The sequence below is a fragment of the Nelumbo lutea genome, chromosome 3 (assembly GCF_056320005.1).
Source record: "Nelumbo lutea isolate HS-2025 chromosome 3, American lotus-T2T, whole genome shotgun sequence".
Lineage (NCBI taxonomy): Eukaryota > Viridiplantae > Streptophyta > Magnoliopsida > Proteales > Nelumbonaceae > Nelumbo > Nelumbo lutea.
This window is the reverse complement of record NC_142686.1, coordinates 8,872,272-8,897,643: the sequence shown is the minus strand read 5'-3', so window position 1 is coordinate 8,897,643 and position 25,372 is coordinate 8,872,272. Positions and strand designations below refer to the sequence as shown.

Below are 25,372 nucleotides of genomic sequence, written 5' to 3'. Positions count from 1 at the left end.
TGAAAAAAAAATACTATAAAATTTTTAAAATAAATCAACAAAATAAACAAAAATTGAAAAAAAAAAAACTTAACTTTTTATTTTATACGAATTTTGGTATATCCGATTGTTTATATATAAAATAATAAAATTAAATTAAAATAATAAAATTAAAAATATATAAAATCCAAACCTAATACAGCCCGGGGGCGGTATACATAATCCGCTTGTTAGAGCAACGAGAGCCAGGCCCGGTTTACACCTCTAATGGCAATGTGTCATCACTCGCCCACTGAGAATAGCGAGCAGGAGATCCAGGGTCAATGATTAATATATGCGTGAACCGAAAGTGCCGGGGTGTGTAACGGGACGGTGGAGGTAACATCAGTGTTTATTGGGTTCCCAACAAACTTCTATTAGTGTGGTTGGTTGGGGCTTTCAGCTTTGGTCCAGGTCGGTGTTTAAGGCTTAGGCCGACATACTTTGATGATAAAGAAAGCTCAAAAGAACAGGAGCTCTTACAATTCCTCACAATTGATACAATGCTTAGGAATTTCCTATAATTAATGCGTTCATATATTTTCTTTCATGTTTTCTTTTTTCAATTCAAAGAACTTGGACCCACCTAAAGATTGTTTCACGTCAACAAACATGGCTCAGGAAGTACTGACGTATCCACTCGTGATGGGTCATGTATTCATGCATCAGCAGATCCCATCGACATAAGATAAAGTGTGGCCTATACAATACTGTATTAGAAGTGTTCTGTTGTTTGTTGTGCATTTAAAATAAGCATTATTGAATCAAGTGTAGTAGTCTCTACTCTCTACCGGAAGACGAATTAGCGAGTCAAGCGGTTCAATCAATCAGGTAATAGCAGGTTAAAAACACTGATTTTGCTTGGTTTTATCTTACACTTCAGCTTTTAATAATAAATTTAACCTCTGTTGGGGAACCATTGCATCCAGGGCCTTTACAAAGTGGAAGAGTAATGTACTATGTAGCCCCATCTGGGCAAGTAGAGCAAATATTAGACTGAAAAGGCTGAAACCGTGGAAAGAAGATATATAGAAAGAAAAACTATAATGGTGTCAAACCTAGTTTTTCAATTTAGAATTGACCTGGTCGGTTGAACCATTTGAACCATCACCAGCCAGGATTTTAGGTCTAGTTCAGTTAAGACCTGCCAGATGGTTAAAAATCGTTAACTCGGTCAAGAACCATTCAATCTGATCGGTTTGACCATTGATCCATTCAACCCAGTGACCGGATTGCATGTTGCACACTCAATGCATGCAAATTTTCCGAGGCCATAAATTACAATTTTCAATATTTTTTATAAATAAAAAATAAAAGATGAATTAAAAAACATAAATTAAATACAAAAATACATATAACATATCTAAAACATATTTATACAAAGTGGGATAATCTGACTCATTCCACTCAGACAGTCAAACTGGTGACCCACGACCCAAAATCAAAAACGATTCAACCTCAGGGTCGATTTTTAAAACATCGGTCAAACCATTATTAAGGGATCGGACAACCACTGTAACTACAATTTCATTATACAACAAATCCTCTTTTAATTATGGTGATAATCAAAAATCAAAAAATCAAACCGAATGAATGAAATGGAACTGAAAAATGTATATATATATATATATACATACATATAATATTACATATGTTTCTAATGTTAGCCGAATCGTGAGCACCCCTTCTAATCATTTTGGTACACATGCATCTGCACGCACTCATTTTGTGATATCTGCCCTCTAGCCTAAGCACACCATTTGTTTGCTGAAGTTGGTAAGTGTTATGTATATATACAACATTAATCTAAGTCCCCCATAGGTTTTCTTTATATCAATAATTAAAATTTCATGGTAGCGGCTCCTCCGCTGAAAGAATGTTTGGGGTTAGAAAAAATGTATATAACATTAAAATCTCAAGTTCACAACTATTGAATGCCAAAAGATTACACCAAATATTCAAAAATACAAATCAGGACGAACTTTCACAGAGCACACATACATGTTACACCAAAGATATGTCATTTAAAATGGTTAAAATCTGAAAAAATAAATTAAGGCGACATTCCACATTCAAATGGAACACCTCTTTTTCCTAAAAATGTAAATGCTTCAACAATCCTCTATACAGCTGATTCGGAACATGGCACACTCAGCTACGAATCGTTTGGCCCGTTCAGAAGTCACCCAAGCAACAGAGAATTACCCAAAGAGGGAGAATCAGAACGTGATGCTTCTTCGCACAGTGAGTTGGTTTGAGTGAGAATGCAGACTAGCAGATCTTGGGAAGCATGTTGTCGGGATTGAGTTTTTAACTGTTAAAATTCAAGTGTTGATCTGGGATCGATCCAACTCATTAGTTATGTTCAACAGGGAAATGATTCATCTGGGTTCAATCCAACTTTCTGTCATATCATTCCCTGAAGATTGACTGTATGAATCTGGACGAGAATTGTAAGCCCCAGGTGAAATGGAAGAGGGCCCAACATTATTAGAATTGAGAAATGGTGGCTGTGTTGGCTGAGGAATGTCATGGTTATCAATGAGCATTTTCACCACCATTGACATAGATGGCCGCAATTCAGCGGAAGCTTGTGTGCAAAGTAGACCAATTTGGAGTAGCCGAGATGCCTGTTCTTTTTGAAACCTACTCGCCAGAGATGGATCAACAGCTTCATAAAGTCTAGCTGAGCCATAAAGGTTCCAAACCTGAACAAGAGCTTGATTGTTGAATAAGCCAATTCTTTGAAAAAAAAAAAAAGAGCACCATAAAAAAATATATATACGTGTATAATAAATAAAAAGCATTACCATCTGAAGAATATTGTATGAATCCTGAGTGAAGGAACTAATCCTCCTGCCACAGACAACTTCAATTACAAGCACACCAAAACTATAAACATCTGCTTTCTCAGTTAATTTGCCACGGACAATGTACTCAGGGGCCATGTAACCTCTAACAAATGTAAATTTTGAAAGGATAAGTGTGAAAATCTTGGTAAATAACAGAACAGTTTCTGAATAGCACTAGCAATCTTATTTCAGATAAATAGAAGGATGAAATAGTCAATCCAAATGTCCATCCAACGCAGGAAATACTTCAATTGGCCATATGTCCAGTTCAACCCATCCCTATGCTAATCTTGTCTTCGAGCTCCCTATGGGCAAGATATACAGTGACAACTCCTTTTGCAATAACCATTTTTGAGATCATGGAGATTTATTGGACCGGAACTTACTCATAATAGGAAATCAATATTTATATACAGTCTATATTTGATTTTCTGAATTGAAAAATATTATCAAGAAAAGCTCCAATAAATAAAGAAAAGCAGAAAGTCTGTGGCAAGAAAAGATACTAGAATTTGTTGTATACATGAAACAAGCCTCACCTCACTTACACTATGTGTCTGGCACAATAAAGGGAATAGACCTCCTTCCTCATGAACCCGACATATATATGTCAAGCAAAGCAGCTTGTCTAGGACCATTGCACTTCAAGGGGTCAACATTAGATAGGTTAATTTGTTTTATCATTTAGGCTGCGTTCAGTTGCAGTGAAAATTTCATTTGCACTAATGTAAATACATGGAAGTAGGCTGAGTGTAAATTCTGGTTTATTTTTCATTGAGATTTAACTTTGTCTTGTTTGTTTGTGAAAAGTAAAAATAGGAAGTGAAATGGTGTGGTCCCACCTCATATGCAAGAGAATGGAGGTAGGAGGAGGACTATTTGCTTGGGAGTGAAGTAGGAAGCAAGATGATGTGGTTCCCACTTTATATGAGAGAGAGAGAGAATTGAGGTAGGAGGAAGGTGGTGCAAATTTTGCATCAGTTTTTGAGATGCAAAACTTACACTGCTAGTGAGTAAAAATGGGACAAAAAGTACAAATTTTGCATCAGGTAGGAGTGCAAAACATAGTAACAAATAAACAGATGCAAAGCTGAACTGTGTAAAATTTGAATCTGGTTCAGATCTGCACTACAACTAAATGTAGCCATAGGGTTGGAGTTTGCCTTGTAACTTTCACAAGCAAAGGAGACAGAACAACCTACTCCAAATTAAAGATAAAATGTATACACTTACAGTGTTCCCGCAATGGCAGTGCTGATATGTGTCTTATCTTCAGGGAATAGTCTAGCAAGTCCAAAATCTGCAATCTTGGCCATGAAGTTCTCATCCAGCAATATATTGCTTAATTTGATGTCCCTATGTATAATCCTCAACCTTGATTCCTCATGAAGATAAGCCAAACCCTCAGCTGTTCCTACAATTATACTATATCTCACATCCCAGGTTAGCTGATGAGCATTTCTCTTATCTGCATTAGACAAATAGGTTCCAATTCAAAAAGGAGGATAAAGTTATAATTAACTGAAAAAAAAAAAAAAAAAACAGATTTGCTGGGAGAATAATACCAAACAGGTATTGAGCAAGGCTATGGTTAGGAACATATTCATAAACAAGAAGACTCTCTGGACCAGTGATACTGCAGCCTAACAGCTTTACAAGATTTTTGTGATGTACAGTGCTGATCAAATTTACTTCATTAAAGAACTGGTCCACCCACTGTCTTGTATTAAAGAAAAGTCTCTTTACAGCAACAGCCTCCCCATCAGGCAAAATACCCTGTTTGACAATACCTTAAGTCAAAAGCGTATTCAAAACCAACTCCCTGTGAAGAAAATTGGATAATTCAGAATTACTTTGTACACAGAACCAGATCCTCCTTCACCCAGTTTGTTGGAATTGCTAAAATAGTTTGTGGCCCTTTCAAGAGTCTCATATTTGAAGTTAAGCTCAGATTTATTTACAACAGTCACCAGAGCACCAAGTTGCTTCCTCTCTGAAACAGATGAAAGATCAATGTAATTTGGATTCCAAACTATAACAAAAGGAAAGGAACCTTTAAAATATGAAGCAACGGGTGGTACCTCTCCTACTCCTTGCAAGTTTCCTCTTCCCAAAGAAAATAACTGTTGCAACAACCATCACAACCGCCAGAACAGAAGAAACTACAGCCAGAATAGTGGCCAAATGGCGCACTCCTAATTACCAACACCATAAAATTGTCAGTAGATGATCTACTACAAGAATTGGTGTATATATCAGGTAGAATTTAAGGAACACAAATGCAGATTAGTTGAGGTTCCACTTCAAAGATCAAAGATAACTCGAGTGTTCAAAACTTAGATTCTATTTTAGAAGTGGCTATGTTGGAAACAAGCTCTGCCATAATAGAATTCTTGTAACAAGAAAGAAGAGTTGGACTTTTATTAATAACTTACGAACAACTTAATTCAAAATTCAAATGATAGGATTTTGCGAAATTGGAATTCTGTCCAACGTAGATCATATCAACTTTTTCTTCATGAAGTGGTTCAATCTAGAAGAAGATGAAGTAAACCCAATACAATCATTACAACAAGTAAGGTGGTATTGAAAAAAACCATTGAATAAAACAGCTAAGCCATAAGGACTTCTTGTATAGAAATTATCTTTATGACATTTTATGCCACAATATCACAGATCTCTTCCACAAATATTAATAGATGGAGAGAGCGCATTTCATCACTATCAACTTTAGAGATACAGAAATACTATAATGCACAGAAGTTCTATTAAAAAAAAAAAAACCCTAAAGACAGAGGATAGTAAACTCAGAATCTTTCATAACAATGATTAAAAGCTATTGACAATCAAACATCCCTAGAACCCATATGATGGAAGGGGAGAAAATTCCAATACACCCTACAAAATCTCAATTAGAAACAAGTAGCAGAACTCTTATAGTGGGAAAAAAGAGAAAGAAAGAAAACTAAGAACTCCCCATGAATTGAACCAGCCACCAAGTACCCAAAAGAAATAACTAAACGAACAGATAAATAATAAATTCTACCAGGTTTGATAGATCCCCAAAATTAAAGACAAGGCTTATGTAATCAAAGCATATGAAACATTAAACAAAATCCAACTCACCTCCATCTCCTCCAACTGCATCAGTCCCTGAATTGTTATAAAATTTGTCTGTTGAATACCTCAGGTAACAGCCAGCGTTCAATGCTCTCCCTTCTACATTAGGGAGGCAAGAATCGATTTCGGAGACAGCACTTTGCAAACAACTCCTACAAGAACTGGCATTCAAATACTCCCAGCACTGTGCCAATCCGTAAACGGTGGAGTTCCCTCGATCCACGGAACCCACGAAAAATCCATCATTTCTTGGTGCTTCAGCACTCAAATTCTTCACAAGCTCAAGAGCATTCACCCTGAAGGCCGTCCTTTTTCCACCAAAACCTGTAGTCCCACAAACAGTCCTGTCTGCTGGGCTCAAAGCTTCACCGAAGAATTCGTAATCGTCGTACCTCAGGTAACACCCGTCGTAGAAAATTTTGCCACCTCGAGTTCCTTTTTGAAACGGAAGGCACCTGAGGACCTGGGTCTTACACTGAGCAAAGCAGAGATTACAGTCGTTCTGTGAGAGATCCTTCATGCATTCACCGAATGCATATACCGTATTGTTTCCAGTCCCCTCAACAGTTCTCGCATATCTCTGCGAAGCAATTTGTGGGGTAACGGAATCCATGGCCGCTAAGAAATTGGCAATAAAGGTCTGGCGATCGGGCGTTGCAGCGGTTCTATTGGTGCATACTAGGGCAGCCTGTGTAGCTCGAGGGTCCGAAAAAGCTGTATTGAGGAACAGCGACAAAAAGGAGAGAAATAATACAAATGATAAAAGAGAATACATTAAAGAGGCGGGGGAAAAAGTTACAGGGATGTTCTAAAGGATTTCTATGAGCTTTGACAGGAATAACACGAACAGATACGTATACTTTACACAGAATAGGCCTTTGAAAGGAGAATCGCAGGCTTCTAGGATCTTGTGCCCGAAAGAGATCCCAAGATGTACAAAGAAAAATAGAGAAAAAGGCTTGTGAAAAAGAAAGTGTTAGGTTTTGAAATTGAAGTTTAAGGAATACCGTTCAGTTCTACAAAAAGAAATACTGAAGATTCAAAGAGGAATAGTGTTCTGAGCTTAGGAACCCAGAGGCAAAGATGAAGAATTATCTCTGCAAAATCCAGAAAAAAAGAGGAGACGGGCATAGAATTTCAAGGTTTACTTGCGGGTTTTGATGAGAGGGAAACAGAAAGAAGAAGAAAAAGAGGAGCAGCGACCTGCCTTGAATTCTCTGCACTTAAATACTTAAATATTATTATTTAATTAAAGCAACAGAGAAAGAGGAATAGAGTAGGAGAAAATATTTATTGCTATATATGATTCATAATTTGATACCAAGTTTTTAATCGATTCTCAGGCCTCAGCAGTCACCACCCCGTAAAACTTAAAGGGAAATTGTCCAAAACCCAACGTTCAAGTGGACATCGTTAATTTACTATTTTACCCTTATTCTGCCGCTAAAATTTTTGTTTTCTATTTTAACGCTATCATTATTTCCCTTTATTTCTCTCACTCCGACTCTGCCCTCTCTTTCTTTCCGTCTCCAGAGAAGTCCCTGCCCTTTCGTACCACAGTCGAATCGCTCTTCCACGATTCTCTCCTGAACTCCAACATGAACATCGTCGAAGAAACTCCGTAGAAATCTCGTGTTTTCCGACAGCCGAAGGTAGGTTCATCCCTCACAAAGATGTCAGCTTTCCTCACCTCAACGACCAACATCTTCACGCGCCGCCCGGCAATGGAACTGCCAAGTACCTGGGCTACTTAAACCTAAACGGCAGCGGGGATCGAAATGGGAAGTTTGAATCGACGTTCTCGAACGAATTGTGTGGCGATCCCAGTTCCTAGTCGAATCCGAGCCGTCTGATCCCGCGTTGTATGCGGAGAGGCTATCGAGCAGTAAGTTCTGCTTGTTTTTCTACGGAGGAAATATTTCAGGAATCGGAGACGCGTTGCAATTCGGTTGCGTGCCGGCGGTGATTACGGAGAGTCCAATTCTGGATCTTCCGTTCATGGACGTGCTGAGATGGTCGGAGATCACGGTGTTTGTGGGGGCGGGAGGAGGGGTTGAGGGGATGAAGAAGCAACTGTATCGCACGTGCAACTGTGCAAGAGAGATAGATACGAGAGAATGAAGAATCTAGCCATGGTGGCGAGTCAGCATTTTGTTTGGAAATCGTCCCCGCAGCCGAACGATGCCTTCCACACGGTCATATATCAGCTGTGGCTGAGACGGCATACGATTAGGTATGTGAGATGGGAGTCGATTTGATGAGGGTGATTTGATTTGAACAGTAAATGTATGTATTTGGATTATGAACAGAAAGATAGATGTTTCCAATAAATGTAAACATATTTCAACTTGATATCTCTCTCCATTAAAGGTTCTTATTTCTTGGTGTTTGAGCATCAAAAACAGCTTAGACAAATTGAGATGGAACGGAAGCACTTCTTTGGTATTTTGTTGAATTGAATAAGGCTTGAGAATGTTTGGCATCAATGCAACACACTGCATTCAGCACACAACAAACAACTCTCTTGCAGCAGCAATCTCACCCCGCATAATAAACCCTACAATCTGGGGCGGAGGTAGGATTTTTTATTGGTGGGGTCAAAGCGTAATAAACATGGATAGAGGGCCAAGAGATAGAAAACATGGGTAGAAACGGCAAAATATGTGAAATTTAAATGATTATTATAGGAATGGGGGGCTATGGCTCCCCTCTCCCACCCCCTGCCTACAATCATCGCATTCCAGCATACTGTTACGGTTCAAAGCAGGCTTAGCCTTGCCTACGCTTGGCAGGCTTACGTTGGGGACATGCCCGTCATTTTCGCCTGTAAGACTTTTGAGAGAACTGATGTCATCTTCAGGCAGACCACCGAAAGCTTAACGTACTCCTTGAGGAGGGGTGGTCGACCTCCTTGGGTGCCTAACCTTGGCACTCTTAGACCATCATCCCCTTGCGGGGCGGCCCTGGTTAATGGCTAGCATGGCTACCAGGGTTCCTCATGGGCGCACACTAGCTCATGGGGACAGTGTTGGACCGGCACTGCGCTGCCGACACTCAAGGGAGGCTTGGCACGCGGGCCTGGCTCAAGCATGTCCCTACACCTCGCCAGCCCCTTGCCCAAGCTGATTGAGCTATCCCGTTGCCCCTAGCGCACGGGTGGGTTCCAGCCCAAGCGGTTGCCTATCATCATGGCACACAGGTGCCTGTCATCATCGGCATACAGGAGACCCTACACATCGGTGCCAAGTCACCTCATCGGCGCATAGTCGCCTTCCATGATGGTTGTCCCCCTTTAGCACGTAAGCGGCGCCTCCCATGGACCGGTCTGAGCCAGAAGAGTGCCCCGGCCATTGGACTTGAGGTCATGATCCAGTGCTACTGACTTTGGTGGAGCCATCCCAGCGGGCAACTCCTAGCCTCTAAGCGCACAAAGGCTTGTCCTGGCCTGCCTTGGCCAGGACGCCGCACGGGTTTCTTCCGCTGTAGAATTACCCCCGTGACAGTTGGTATCAGAGCAAGTTGGCCAGTTGCAGCCGCAGTTGGTTTTCAACAGATTAGCCCAGAGCCAGTTGAAGCGGTCATTTCGACAAGCAGCATTTGGTGGGGTGCGGTCTCTAGTCACCTCCACCCAGGATCGCGCATAATTCAGATCAGGCCTGGTAAGAGGCCATTTCATAGCTTGTGGCCCCATTCCAATGACACTAAAACAACTTCCCTTGCGGTTGCAGACACTTTGGTTGTTGTCCTCATGCGGTGGCAGACGCGTGAGCCTTGATAGGAATATGGGTACACTTCCCGAGCAGATTGTTAATCAGGCCTATCAAGAGGCCATTCAATGTTCGCGTTCCCATTCCAATGACCCTAAAACAGCTTCCTTTGCGGGGGCAGACGCATTGGTGGTTGTCCTCATGCGGGGGCAGACGCGTGGGCCTTGTTAGGAATGTGGTTACGCTAGCCGTTGGAGCATGGCGGCCCTACACCGGCAAAGTATCAGGTGGACATGCTCAGTTTTCAGGTTGAACACTTGCAGCAGCAGAAGCTTATCACAAGGCGAGTGCATGTTCGGCAACTCATGGGTAAAAGTTGCCACACTCGCGTTCGAAGCGGTCAAGTCTCCTTGAGGCAGCAGCGGTGGGTCCCCCTCGGAGTGAAGATGTAGCCCGAATCGGCGAGGCGAAGCGTAGTTTCGAGGGCCCAGGAGAGCATAAGCCATGGCTAGGTTTGAGTAACCCGCACAGGGCGAGGTGAAGTCTGCAGGCCAGCATGGTGAAAGGGTACCCAGGTCATCGCCAACATGAGGAGTAGACCTATCAACGTGTTCGGTAGCATCACCGAAAAGCTACCAAGAAGACGGTTGAGCCTTGAGGTAAGATGATACATGGGGCGGACCTCCGCGAAGCACCACACACATTTCTTCGAGGGCCTTTCTTTCACAATTCAACGGCATAGCCATTGCGCGGTTTGAGTAACTTCGACACTGGGGTGAAGTCCAGGCAGGCCGGCATGGTGAAATGGTTCCGTCCCCATAAATGGACACCAATATAGGCAAGACCCGGGCTAGCCAGACGAGCCCTGGAACTGGCAAGGAAGTGGATGGCGCGGGACACAGACGCCCATTCACGAGGAAGACCCATTGTCGAGGACGACAATGGATTGAGTGGGGGAGCCTGTTACGGTTCAAAGCAGGCTTAGCCTTGCCTACGCTTGGCAGGCTTACGTTGGGGACATGCCCGTCATTTTCGCCTGTAAGACTTTTGGGAGAACTGATGTCATCTTCAGGCAGACCACCGAAAGCTTAACGTACTCCTTGAGGAGGGGTGGTCGACCTCCTTGGGTGCCTAACCTTGGCACTCTTAGACCATCATCCCCTTGCGGGGCGGCCCTGGTTAATGGCTAGCATGGCTACCAGGGTTCCTCATGGGCGCACACTAGCTCATGGGGACAGTGTTGGACCGGCACTGCGCTGCCAACACTCAAGGGAGGCTTGGCACGCGGGCCTGGCTCAAGCATGTCCCTACACCTCGCCAGCCCCTTGCCCAAGCTGATTGAGCTATCCCGTTGCCCCTAGCGCACGGGTGGGTTCCGGCCCAAGCGGTTGCCTATCATCATGGCACACAGGTGCCTGTCATCATCGGCATACCGGAGACCCTACACATCGGTGCCAAGTCACCTCATCGGCGCATAGTCGCCTTCCATGATGGTTGTCCCCCTTTAGCACGTAAGCGGCGCCTCCCATGGACCGGTCTGAGCCAGAAGAGTGCCCCAGCCATTGGACTTGAGGTCATGATCCAGTGCTACTGACTTTGGTGGAGCCATCCCAGCGGGCAACTCCTAGCCTCTAAGCGCACAAAGGCTTGTCCTGGCCTGCCTTGGCCAGGACGCCGCACGGGTTTCTTCCGCTGTAGAATTACCCCCGTGACAATACGGTATTCCTTTCAAATGTCATTGCTTTGAATAGCCTAAATGCTGTCCAAGCCACCGCATCTCTACTGCATCTTTGAGAAAGAAAGTTTTGAAACCATGGTGAAAATGCAAAGAAAGATTCTCAGTGAGAAATCTTATATATGAAATAGGATTAGGCGTTTAAGGACATTTCCATTGAAAAAAAATATTTAACAGGTTGATTCATTATTCAGGGGCAGTTTAGTTATAAAATATGCATTTAAGTTGATATGGATAACTTCGGCCATTGAACTTTAACGGGGTTCTAACGGATGGTGGGTTTCATCTCAATGATATGATAAGTTTTGGATGTTTTAAAAAATTAATGATGAATTTAGGAGAATTCATAGAAAATGACGGTGAATTTTGGACAGTTTCCCAAACTTAAATAATAAATATATGAAGTCAAAGGGACGGAAGCTCAGAGCAGCAACACCACCTGCGGGAGCGACTGGGCGAGAAGACTCCCGCCTTCTACCCCAGATTTATAGGGTGGACCGAACTATAAAACTCCAAAAATTAATTTAGATTTTTTTCGTTTTTTTATGAATTAAAATTTTGATAAAAAATAATAATTTAGGGAAAAAATAACAAACCTCGGATTTTGAAGTATGACCAATCAAACCTATAATCAAGTGGAGGATAGAATTTTGTGCTCCGTTTAATGACTAATAATGCCCTCCTAAACAATACTAAATACCGATATACACGAGCCACCCGGGTAACATACATATGTCCATGTATCATTTATCAATGAGCCCGGTTCTCCAGTCCACGAGAATTTTGTCACGTTTATCTTAATCATAGAAAATATCTCATTCTCGCGAGTTCAAATCTGCTCCCCACCCCCTCTCGCCCCACAAATGCCTCAGACACCCCTAGTGCGCCATCTGTCCCTTCACACGCCTTCCGCTTATAGTGAGCGCGGGGTTAACGGGACGTCCGTTAGCCCCTCCCGTTACCCCCAAAACTCTCAAAACATATTATTCGAAATCTCAAAACCCTATTCCCACCTCTTCCGTCGTTGCCCCTCCAGTTCTCTTCTCCTTCTCCGGCACCGGCGATCTACAACGACAACCGGCGGGTATTCTCCAGCTCAACTTTTTCATACATTTTTTTTATTTTTCTTTTTTTTTTCTGATATTTTCGTTTTCCAGAAATAAGAGAAACTGGCGGCAGAGTTCTCAGGTTTTAGCTGATAGGTTCCAGAAGCCTGGTGGGTTCGACCTGTGGACGGAGAAGGATGGACCGCAGCTGTTTCAGACTCCTGATGGACTCCCTTCTGCGAGATTTTTCCCCAAGGGTGTTGTTCACAGCATCAAACCATATGGGAGCATTGCGGGTTCGTCTGGTTCTAGGAGTTTGTATGCTGCGGAGGATGAAAAGGGGTCGAATTTGTCGGGTTCTGTTGTAGAAGCTCGAATCGGAGGGTCTACAGTGAGGGGAGGAAATAGGTCCAGGAAATCAAAGAGGTTATCTAAACAGAGAGGCTGAGGTGGTCTTGACAGGAAATCCCCACCCGTTATCTATTACAACCACCAGCTATCATTCCCAACCCTACCCCCTACTTTCTCTTCTGCTATCACTCAACCAAAGCCCTCTGTCTCGGAGGTATTCGCCTCAGATGATTGCGCCCAAGCTGTTGCGTCAATGAGAGTAAACCGAAGCCACGACCCCTCTTCTCCCACATTCTATGATGATCCCAACCTCAACTACTACGGCGTGAATGGCTGAAGCACCACCCATATTTTTCCCCCGGAATACAGGAGCGAATTCTCATAGTGTCCGGATGGCATCTGTCGCCGTGCCAGAACCCCATCGGCGATCACCTCCTCCTGAGATTCTTCAAGAACAAGGTGGATTGTTGGCACAATCTGGTTGGTCTTAGCCGTCAATGATTTCGCCTCTGAGCTAGAGCGACGGGGAGTCTAAAACGGGAGGGAACTCCGGGGGGAACCCCGTGAGATAATTCCGAAGCTCAAGTTAGTAATCTCTCAAAGGCACTCCGGGGTAGGGGCCTTTTATAACCACTTCGCGTACTCGCTCCGAAGCTCTTGTCAGGTCGGGTTTGATTATCCTTGTATCTATCAGTTCGGATGTCGTTCTTTCAGTTATGACAAAACCGTCACTGCCTTTTGTTGGAACCGTCTCTCTAACTGGAGATGGCGGTGGCAGGTGGCCGTTTGGAATGCGGCTATCAAGCGTCATATCCCAAGTCAGTCGGGCGCGCTGTTCTTGGGTACGGACTTCCTCGGTGTCAAGCATAGTACGGTTTGTTTGGTTTTGGTGCCCAGATGGCGATGCGGAGTGATGAGCAAGGCGAAGTTTTGACTTCGGAGGTATGTCCCGTAGTGCTATGGGGTAGGCCAGTTCGGCGAGGTGTATCCCGAACTGTTATAAGGCAGGTCAGTTCAGCGAAGTATGTCCCGAACTGTTACAAGGTAGGCCAGTTCGACGAAGTATATCCCGAACTGTTACAAGGCAGGCCAGTTCGGCGAAGTATGTCCCGAACTGTTGCATGCAGACTAGTTCGGATTACTTTTTGGTTTGGGGCCAAGGGTGAGTTCAGGCCCCTAGTAGGGAGTTTGGACCGCGAGTTTCTCCTCTTGGTGCTCGCGCCTTAGATTTATTTTTTGTGCCGAGCTGTTATTTTTGTAACGTGTCGCATAACTGTGAGGTCGGGCCAAATCTTCCTTCATCAATTGCCAAAGATCCTAGTGCAACGGGCCACGGTGATTGCTCACCTGGAGGCGGAATGGATATGGTGGATGGACTGGGATACGGTGTTCACGGACATGGAGTTCAAGCTGCCTCTGGAGAGGTAGAGAGGTACAAGGAGCACAACATGGTGGTTCACGGGTGGAGAAATTGATATACGAGAAGAATGCAAGCAGAGCCCCGAGAGTTCCACATGCCCCGAAGACTGCAAATGGCAATCCCCTGTCGCACACCCCAGTGTTGCATTCTTAACCACAGTAGGAAACAGTTCAGCTGTGTATATGAACAACAAGTTGTAGGTCCCTGCCATCCCAAATATCCCGAAGATCCCGCACACCATCCTTACCACCTTCCCTACCCCGTAGTTCCTCACGACGCTCCCCGCCCAGCAAAACACTCCGCTAAGGAACATCGTCCCAATCGCCAGTGGTTTCCTTCCAAACCTGTCCAACAGAATTGCGGTTATCAGGAATGCTGGCATCTCCGCAACGGCGTTGAGGAGCACGCTGAGGTAGAGATTAGTTTTGAGGTTGACGACGTTCAAGCTAAGTCCGTAGTATCCAACACAACACACGAAGTTGATGGCTACGGTTAGGAATAGACGCACACGGGTGAGGGGTAATCGGATGACATCAAGCAGGGATACTGTTGCAACAGCCTCTTTCACTGTCGTTGCCTGCCTGCGTGTCATTTGAGACATCGGCGCCGGCGCTCATGAGCTCATCGTCCAGGGCTAGGCGAACCCCGTCGGGTAGCTGCTTTCCATTGGATTCAGCAATGCTACTCATGATCTCCGTGGCATGGTCCACCTTGCCTCGAACAAGATACCAGCGAGGTGACTCAGAGATGAAGGGGATCACTGCAATTAGGTAGAGGATAGAGGGGACGGAGGAGGCAACATAGGGAGCGCGCCACGACCGGAAGATATATTCTATCCCGGAGAGTAGAGATATTCCGGAGAAGTAGAAAGTAGACATTCCGGCAGCGCCGCGCTTGGTAGGGAATAGACACAGCGCTGAGTTTTGCAGATAATCAGGTTGCAGATACCAGGTCAAGGTGAATCTCACCGGAGTGGTTGCCGGTGCCGGAGAAGGAGAACTCGGTTGGAGGGGAGAAGAACGGGATCAGGGGACGGCCAGTTCAAGGGGATCGGTTGAGGGGGCGGGAATGTAGAAATGAGGATTTGGGGCTAATTTTGGGACTAACGGGACAAGCTAACGGCCTTCCCATTAGCCCCGTACGCGGGAATGCTAATTACGTGTGAATGGACAGGTGGCGGACGTTCGGTGTGTGGGCGATTGTGGGGGGTGGGGCGCAGATTTGAACTCCGCAGATCTGAAAAATGAAGAAGAATTCGAGCGTTGAGCGTAACTTCGCTATCGCTGAATGGTGGGACCCTGTTTACGAAAAAGAAAAGATTGTGGTATGGTGGGACCCGAAAAACACAAAGAAGGATCTCCGCGTTGCTTAATCCCGGGGGTCCGCCTCCGCGTTGAAGAGCCGAATACGCCCGTGCCAATAACTTGTCGTTTCTTCCGTATTCAAAGATGGAGGAGCCGAGTGTGTCCCAAGTATCCAACGCCATGTATCGGTGTTCAAAATGCCCGAACCGGTTTTAGCTCCGGATGATGGTCAACAGTTCAAACATTTGGACCGTGGCTGAACTGAACTATTTGTTGTTATTTTGTTTGGATTCGACTAATAATCCAAATTATCCAATCAATCAGTACAATCAGGTGCGGAATCCACAGCTCTTCCGTACTTTGTCTTTACGGTATGATAGAGATCTACCCATTTTGTTTTCTAAGATAAATAATCAAATAAATAATAATATATCGGAGGTTACAAGAATTGATCTATCTTTTACCCTTACATCTTGATGTCTTTGGAGGGCATGCATGTTATCGTAATTTGATAAAATTCTTCCACAGTAATTAATGCATTAATACAGGTGAAGAATGATTAATGATGGCTTTTGGCTTGGACGATGTCTTTTCGTTTTTGGCCAAGAAATTGATGCATGCAATTGAGGTTAGTTTGGATGATGATTTTTCGGTTTTGGCTAAGAAACGATCAGTTAAAGAAAATGGAGAGGATAACGTTTAACTTTTTGGTGGTGTTATGTTCTACCTTTGAATAAGCATGGATTTTCAATGCTTATTCATTTTCATCTTTTTTCCATTTGCAAGAATAAAATCGCTGAGTCAGTTGTTATTTACTGGGTCTCTTTAACTTTCTTTTATTGCTCCCAGGTATGCCTCTATAATAATAGTCAGTCGTTTTTCATGGTGGAACACGGGATCAAGTTTCTGGAGTTGGGCAGGCTAGATGAAGTGAATTTTTTTTTTTTTTTGTCTTTGATAGAATGGGAGATTGAGAGGGCTTTGTTCGTTTGAAGAGATTGACTATTGATAATGCCTTCATTGGAAGCTTCCTAAATGCCATTGGTTATGTTGATCATGGGTCTGGTGTTTATCAACCTCTTGGATTATCATAAAAAAAGGGGCACTATTTGACTCCCCCTCTGAGGAGTGATTAGAATTTTTTTTCATTTCTTGAGATGAAACCATATGAAAGCAACCAGAATGTGTACGATGGGATTTTGCACTACTGTAGGAGTATCTCACACAAATCTCAATCAACAAAATCTAAGCACATGGCAATTGCAAAGGTAGGTATAATCAAGGATAATTCTTTTGCATTTCATCTTATCCTTTTTTTTTTCCTTTTTCTTCCCCATTTTTATTTCTCATGTTATTATATATCTAGGGCCCGTTTGATTCGTGATTGGAATTGGAATCGGATTCCCTTGGAATCAGAATTGGAATGGTCTATTTCACTTGGTTGTTTGGTTCAGACTGAAATCGGAATTCAATTCTAATTTATGCTGTTTGGTTCATTAAGAGGCTGGAATCGGAATCAGCTATGATTTCCAATTTTGCCCATAATAAAAATAGCAGAAAATGCATAGGAATGCCAAAAATTGCAGTAAAATGCAAAAATTACAATAATTTGTAAAAATTTCAGAAAATGCATGGAAAATAAATGAAATTTGCAGAACTTGCAAAAAAAGTAAAAGTTTTGCAAGAAAATGCAGAAATTGCAACAATTTTGCAAAAAAAAATCAGAAAATGTATGAAAATACTAGAAATTTTGTAGAAAAATAAAAATAGAGAAAATTTGCAGGAAAATGCAGAAATTACAACAATTTTACAGAAATTTCAAAAAATGCATGAAAATATCAGGAGTTTTGTAGAAATTGCAAAAATTGCAGGAAAATGCAGAAAGTACAACAATTTTGCATAAAATTATAGAAATTACATAATTTTTGTAGGAAATTTCAGAAAATTGCAAGAAAATCAGAAATTGCAGAAATTACAATAATTTTGCATAAAATTCAGAAAATGCATGAAAATACGAGAAATTTTGCAAAAGAAAAATAGAAAAACATAAAAAGATTGCAGGGAAAATGCAGAAATTACAATAGTATCCAATGAATTTAACCAAATTTGAATGAGAGAGTTGTCCTAGAAATATAACCTCTACCTACAAACCTACCAAGTTCTTATCAGAACTGAAAGAGAAATAATCTCCAAAGAATAGTAGAGAAAAATAGAGAAATAATCTCCAAAGACAAAAGTACCATCCATTCTGTGTGGCCCTGAAAACTATTATCCCCATCATGAACCTTGACTACTACTTGAAGGGGCTGAAGCCCCTTACTTAAATCCTCAGAAACGTATCCTTTATAAACACTTCCAAATCCTCCTCCACCCAACACATGATCTGGCCTAAAATTCTCTGTTATTATCTTTAGTTCATCGTAAGAGAATGCAATCAGTGGATTTGCAGCAAAATCACGTCGTAGGTCCTCAACCTCTTCAGGATTGGAAGGCAATTTCTGGCCATCTTTCCCTTCCTTCACTGATGGGGCTTGGTATTTTGGAGACTCTGAAAAGACAAGATATAATTATATAAAGAAACTGAAGAAAACACGGGATAAAAGGCACAATTCACTGCTTTTCTGGAAAAAAAAAAACAAACAAAATAAAGAGAAACAGATAACAGTCTCAAAGCAGATGAAAAACCTGAAAGAAAAAATAACAACTAAACATAAAAATCTTAGTTTGCTTGTGTATTTAATAATTTATTCATTATAACCTAATCAGGTAAGATGGAGTCAATGTTCAATTACCTTCCATTGCTTGTGTATTTAATAATTATTACTCTACAGATTTGTTCTAGATCTGAATTGATATTGTCCGTACACATTAGGTCCACATTTCATTGTGAATTTTGTCCTACATCAAATGCATTATAAATTAACAACATAAAAATCTTAGTTTTCTTATGTATTTAATAATTCATTCATTATAACCTAATCAGGTAACATGGAGTCAATGTTCAATTTGCTTCCATTGCTCTCTAGTGTGTTTCACAAATCCTGATTGATCAGATTTTTTTTTTTTTTTTTTTTTTTTGCTTCTTGATTGGTAAGATTTTTACCTGGTGGACTCCATTGCATCACTCTTAGCTGTTTACTTCTTTGGAAACCCACCACTGTTTATCAGTCTCTAATCAATTATTACAAGGTAAATCTTTAAATTTTGTTGTCACTAAATCCCAATGCACCACTCTTATCTTTGTGAGTTGTATCACCTCCTCCATCTGTTTGTACTTTTCGATTATCTAATTTTTAGGATTAGTATTAGCAATCGCTAATTTACACAAATATTGGATTCATACATAAGCTGCTTTCCATAAACATAAGAACTATCTATTGGTGAGAAAGAAAAAAGAAATCTGGCATTCACATTGCTAAATCCTGGACAATCACCCCATAAAGTTTAGATGAATTTTCTGGCTGGATAAAAAATATATAGAGACAATCACCCCATAAAGTCAATGCTGCTGACCTACAAAGCATCTTGGACACTTGCTCATTTCTTCCTTCTAACAACTAAAACCATCCAAACAAACCTCTTACATTGACTGACAAGCAATCCATCCAAGTTCATATTCTCATAGAAATATTGCAAGTCTAACTTCAACTCTTGATTAACAGCATTTGACTAATTCAAGGTTGCATATCTAAGGCACAAACTAGTGGAATTGCTCAGATTCCTTTTCTAGGAAACAAAGTACCCTCTCTCCATAAATCAATCTCTCCCTATGTCAAGGAAAGACAAGTTAGTTGAAATTTGAAAAGCATCCCCAGTGGAGTGCTATCTGTTCTGTGTCATCTCCCTATTCCTCTTCCAGATGTTTGGTCCGCCTTTATAACAACTTAACTTCTTTGGAGTGTTGGAAGAAGATAAGTGCTCTAATATATGTGACAATTGACCAAAAGCACAAGTCCCCAATGGCCCATTCCCGAAAATGGGGGATTGCCATTCCGTCCGAAATGGGAATCGGATTCTGATTCCGCCAAATCAAACGCATGGAATTAGAACCGATTCCGATTCTGGACCCCTATTACTACGAACCAAACGGATTCTTAGTAAAAAGCGTGAAGTTTTTTATTAGTTTTGTTTCTAAAACCAATCAGTTTACTTTTGATTAGCTGATTGATATTTGTACTCAAATTAGTGAAACTCCTGGAGAAAGATGAAGTGCACACAAAAAGAAAGTGAACAAGTGAAGGAAGTGCATAAATTTGATACAGATCCACAAACAAAAATAAAACATTGATTTGATACAGACCCTAAACAAAAAATAGAATTTTCAAATATCAATCACATACATTAAACCATCCATAAACAAGTATAGATAAATATAGGTGGATTAGAAGGATTTGCAATGGACCTAAGAAACAGTAAAGATATGTAAAGATCGTTTATATGCAATGACTGTTAATTGACTGCTTTTACATAATACAGAGCATGGAAAATAACAAACCCCTGCATAGGAAATAATCTAATGACAAGCATGACATAAACACCGTAAATCTTATGTAATCACCAAGAGGGGTAAAATAAGATAAACCAAATAAAAGTGAGGAAAAATAGAAAGTATCAATACATTTTGGTGTAACATATAGGGTAAATCCTAAACCACATAAATGCAAAATCTACAACATACAACAAATAAACAACTAAAATTAATTGTGTCAAAAGAATTGGCATTACATTTTATAGCTAGGAAAGGGAAACCTTGTTTTATGAAGTTAATATAAAAAGCTGATAAAATAATAAAATCACAGAGATGTATTCCCAATTCAAACCACTATTTTCTTTCATCTTGAATAGCTAAGCAAAAGTTCATTAAAAGGAAAAAGAAAAAGGAAAAACGCAAATATGAAGAAAAAGAAATAAAACAAAGTATAGAGGGAGCCACCTTATACAAAAAAATAAAAATAAAAATAATGTTACAAGTATAAAGAAAAGATGCTACACTGCTTAAGTTCCTTGCCCGGTCCACTAACAAGCTTCAATAACATTGTTGGAACTTAGCACTTTGGCAGTAAAGACTAAACAGAGTAATTGAACATTTCCTGAAACTAAATCGATACAACTACCTCAAGTCTCCAAGGAAAGTTGTAACTTCAAATTCTTTCTTCATTAATTTAGCCAAGTACAAATCTAGAGCATACACTGCATCCCAACGTTCCATATGTGTACAAGCCTTTCAACTCAACCACTAGATTCTAAAAATAAGACACCCAAAATATTTTTCAACCATAAAATCTTTTCATAAATTTTTGACTGAAAATGCAAAGTCCATATTTCTGAATCTTAACCAACACCAATTACAATAGAAATTAAAACAATCAAAGTAGACGCTGCATCATATTGGTTGGTCATCCCATGTATGATTTGAAGTCTGCTCTATAACCTATCTCCTTATAGACATGTATATGGTCAATTATAAGTTGTCATGCAATTTTTTCTAAACTACGATCAATTTGGAATAAGTGTGTTTTCTTTTTCTTTTTTTCTTTTTTTGAGCTTGCTCATAAAATTGAATCCACCCATATTGTTGCAACCCATTTTCTTTTCTTTATCAATTCACATTATAATAACGTTCCTAATATCCCATATATATCTTACTAATTTTTTTGCCTGTGCACTTAAGTTCTGCCTAAGTGAGTGCCTTATATCCTAGGGAGGTACCCATATAAATAAGTCTAGGTGAAACCCACGTTGTCAATGTAACCCAACCCCATAAAACTGAAAGTGAAGCCCAACCCAACCCACATTGAAAGTGAAAAGAGAAGAAACCCACATTTTCATGATTTTTTTTTTTTATTTTAGTTATTTTTAGGAATAGTCCAAATTGACCCATGGGTCAATCCTAACCCAAACATTTAAGATTAGGGTTTAGCATTTGCTGACCAACCCAAAATTAACCTCAGGTGTCTTGACCCAATCCTAACCTGACCCACCCAACCCAATTGCTAGGTCTACATAAAACTGAAGTGAATCCAAGAAAAAGTAAAATAAGTTCCCTATTACCTATAAACAACTCAGGCGTAGATCTGAGGAAAGGTGGAAGCAATCCACTATCCAGTATCCACCCCTAAACTCATCGTTGAGCATTTTAAAATAGCTCTTACAAAATTGTAGTGATTTAATACAATTTTCATTGTAATCTATCATGTAATCTCAAAAGACTTATCCTTTATTATTGCTACCTTTGGTCCATGAATATGGGTTGTTTCATATATTCTATGCTTAAAGTTGATACTAAGATTCTAGAGAAAGTAGGTTTTGAATGTGCAAGCAGAATTATCTGCTTAATGTATAGATGCTAAACAAATAGAGGCTTTTGGATAGTGTTGGACACACTTAAAATCCCATTTGACCTAAAGACATAACAATACTTCTTCACTCAATTTTACTATCCAATATACCTCCCAACACTTTTCCTTATAAAGCTAACCAGTAAATTGAAGCTGATTATTCGTTGCTTCAGTTAGTGACTATTTTTGGGTTTTTGGGTTTCTTTAACTTGTCTCCTCTGTAAAATAGATCCGATTCACCCAAGTACCACTACTACTATTAAGGCATTGAGAATGATAGAGTAAAAGCAAAATCTCCCTCACCTTTCTTTAGGCAGCAATTAACCACGTCCCCTTAAACACACCAGAAACAACAACAAATACCTTGGATACCCATTGCCCATGTTAAATTTCTTATCCCTTAAGAGTTTCTTTATAAACATAACGGTCCTCCCTAAGGACAGATGTTGCCATGATCAATGAAAGTGATCCACTCAAGTGAACAGAGTTTCTTGGGTTTGTTGAGCCCATATAAAATTTGTGTTGAATATCCTAACTAAGAATAAATTATCGAGTGAGATTGTTTCATGCCAAATTCTTTAGATAATTTAAGGTTTTATCATCAAAGTTGGGCAATTTGTTGAGATTAAAGGCATGCTAAGACTCTTGTGTACATTTCTTTTTTCTTTAAGACTTTTATTCATGTTATGTTATTCTTTTGACATGATACCATATTTTTAATGTTGTATCACGTTTATAGCACCATTTTTAATATTTCAGCCATATATATTAAATTTTTAATTGTCACGTACAAAGCACGTGCATAATTACTAGTACTATAAAAATTACTAATAGTCTCCAAAATTTTTGGATTTTTTTTTCTAACTAAAATACCTCATTTTTTTGAAACATGGTCCCTTTATCATGAGGGTAAAAAATGTAAATTAAATACTATTATTCAATGAATTCAATTCAATCATTAAATCCCACTTTTAAGGTATTAACTCCCATTCACTCTCATTCAATCATATATTTAAAGCATTTTTATTTATTCTCATCACTAAATTTCACTAATTAAATCCATACATAATAAATTAATAATTCCAATAAAATAAAAACTTATACTACATGAAAAAAATAATATTTTTATCTAGGTGGTGGTTAGAAGTTAAACCATTTTGGGTTAAATGGGCCAACTCATGTTGCCACAATTGAATAATAAAAATTTCAAAAATAGATAAAAATTCAATATATATATATATATATATAAATCAAAGAAAATTTAGGAACATTTTTAATATCATATACTCAACATATTAAACAATAATAATTATGATAAATAAGAAATCTTTTTATTTATTATGGAAATGGAATATAAAATTTAAAACCAATTAGAAATAAAACTATTTTCCTATTCTCTTCTCTCTCATTAAATCTCATATCTAAGTTATATTCTCTCATTAAATCCTATATTGGAGATATATTTTTCTCATCATTAAATTCTAATAATTAAATCCACAACATTAATTTTAATAGTATAAAAATAAATATTTTTAAAAGTAAATTGAACACAACCATTTTCTTACCTCTCGGTGATGGATAAGCAATTCAACCATTTGGGGTTAAATGAGTTAATTAGCAATGTCATAATATAATAATAATAATAAATTAAAATAAATAAAATATAAAATATAGAAAAAACAAAAATAATTGGGCATATCTCTAATATTATATATTCATTATACTAAACAAAATAAGTATAAAATATAATAAGTATTTTTATTAATGATGAAAATGGAACACCAACTCTAAAATCAACCAAGAAATGAAATGATGTCATAGTCAAATAATAAAATTTTAAAAATAGAAAATAAAAAGAATCACAAAAAAAACTAGAGAAAATCTAAAAACCAAACTATTTTCATTTTTGGGTCATGGGTTGGGTCAAATGGATTGACCGATGATGTCATTCAAATCCCTCTCATTAAGTCATATATTTGAAGTACTAACGTCTATTCTCTCTCATTAAATAATATATTTAAGATATTTTTTCACCAATAAAGTATGTTATTAGATCTATATCCAATACTTTTAACAATATAAATCACTTTTTATTTTCAAAATTGAACAAAAAATGAAATTGTCCTTTTGTCTAGGTTGTGGGTAAGATCATCCATCTAGGTCAAATGGGTCAATCCATGACATCATAATTAAATAATAAAAATGAAAGAAAGATAAGAACACAAAAAATACAAAATATTTGTAGAAAACATTTGGAACATCTATAATATAGAATTATTTTATACACATAGAAATATATGCAAATTTTAAAATAATTTGGATGTATGTTACTGTTTTCATCATCTAAAATTGCTACATGCAAAGCACGTGCAAGTTTACTAGTTCAACAAAAAGGCAAAGAAATAAGTCATTCCATTGAGGTGTTATCATACGATTATCAACGACCCCTCAAACTACCCTTTTGGCCTTTTGCAATTTTAATAATAATCAATATTTTTTTTGCTGTAATTAAAATTTCAATTGCTAAAAAAGTCAAGGAGTACATCGGGAGGAGAAATCCAAACAGATTCATGTTGAATTCCCCTAAATCTTGTAGCCAAAGTATGAGAAATCAAATTTAAAGATCTATGCACATGAACGAAACATAAATCATCAAAACAAGCAGCAACGTTCTTAATGTCAGATATAACTAGTTGAGCAGCCCATGAAAACAAAAGAAATGTCCCTCCCAAGACAGTAAATCACGTTGAGATTGTCATTTACCACACAGATTTTTTGATGATGAAACGCCAAACAATGCTTTAAAGAAGAGAGAATAGCCATGCTTCCACACCTTCAACATTACAAAGAGGAGATGGAGTAACTCCTGCATTGATGAACCTATTATTCATGCCATTAATCACCCACTCAGCAGAAATGTATTCATCTTTGACAGCAGCATCAATGTAAATAATGACATCCGCCTCAGCAGGGACACAGTTTGATTCCATACTCCTGCACATGTGTTGAACCCCCACATCCTCATGTGTTGCTGTTTGTTGAATATTACGCCATTCACCACAGAAACGATAGACACCCATGGATTGAGCCGAATATCCTTGGAAAATGCATTTGCTACGAGCATCCCAGATATACTCTAAAGTACACTGAAGATAAACACTTGGAAAATGCATTTGTTACAAGCATCCCAGATATACTCTGAAGATATACCTAAAGTATATCTTAACCCTTTAAGAACCCCTTCAACTTTATTATCTATGGAATGAGAATCCATAGTCGTCAATGCCAAACGCACCCTTGGATCTTAAAATGCAACTCAAAATGGTCCCAATTCCCTATGTTCAAGTTTCAAAATATATGACAGATTTCCACCGTCACCTTACTCTAGCTTTAGCCATGCTGATGTATTTATACATGACTAGCATTACTCAACTATTTTTTCCAATATAAAAATTTCAGGCTGAGTTTGGTTGTAGTGCAA

General features: G+C 39.5%; 2 protein-coding genes and 1 pseudogene across 3 annotated transcripts; all 3 read right to left on the bottom strand.

Annotated features, from left to right (window-relative positions):
• Positions 1-1,897: 1,897 nt before the first annotated feature.
• LOC148862770 (cysteine-rich receptor-like protein kinase 3) lies at positions 1,898-3,512 on the bottom strand. Its single transcript, XM_088980153.1, has 3 exons — positions 3,410-3,512; positions 2,829-2,973; positions 1,898-2,726 (listed from the first exon to the last, which is right to left on the bottom strand). Exons 2-3 carry the CDS (start codon positions 2,964-2,966, stop codon positions 2,400-2,402), a joined length of 465 nt encoding a protein of 154 aa, XP_088836279.1. The 5' UTR covers positions 2,967-2,973; positions 3,410-3,512; the 3' UTR covers positions 1,898-2,399.
• LOC148862769 (cysteine-rich receptor-like protein kinase 3) lies at positions 2,975-7,326 on the bottom strand. 2 transcript variants are annotated; one of them, XM_088980151.1, is made up of 6 exons: positions 5,997-7,326; positions 4,952-5,065; positions 4,724-4,863; positions 4,436-4,646; positions 4,104-4,338; positions 2,975-3,512 (listed from the first exon to the last, which is right to left on the bottom strand). In XM_088980151.1, exons 1-6 carry the CDS (start codon positions 6,763-6,765, stop codon positions 3,320-3,322), a joined length of 1,662 nt encoding a protein of 553 aa, XP_088836277.1. In that variant the 5' UTR covers positions 6,766-7,326; the 3' UTR covers positions 2,975-3,319. The 2 variants fall into 2 exon arrangements, with proteins under 2 accessions (XP_088836277.1, XP_088836278.1); XM_088980152.1 differs by lacking the exon at positions 2,975-3,512 and having other exon boundaries at positions 4,100-4,338.
• Positions 7,327-13,453: 6,127 nt separating this feature from the next.
• Positions 13,454-25,064, bottom strand: LOC148862768 (uncharacterized; annotated as a pseudogene).
• Positions 25,065-25,372: the final 308 nt, after the last annotated feature.

Bases quoted from the DNA above. Each gene is read 5' to 3' on its own strand.
- LOC148862770 (XM_088980153.1), bottom strand. From the start codon at position 2,966: ATGGCCCCTGAGTACATTGTCCGTGGCAAATTAACTGAGAAAGCAGAT. The intron at 2,727-2,828 runs GTAATGCTTTTT...GCTCTTGTTCAG, and splicing joins CATACAATATTCTTCAGATG to GTTTGGAACCTTTATGGCTC.
- LOC148862769 (XM_088980151.1), bottom strand. From the start codon at position 6,765: ATGTATTCTCTTTTATCATTTGTATTATTTCTCTCCTTTTTGTCGCTG. The intron at 4,339-4,435 runs GTATTATTCTCC...TGTCTAATGCAG, and splicing joins CCTTGCTCAATACCTGTTTG to ATAAGAGAAATGCTCATCAG. The intron at 3,513-4,103 runs GTAAGTGTATAC...GACCCCTTGAAG, and splicing joins ACTGCCATTGCGGGAACACT to TGCAATGGTCCTAGACAAGC.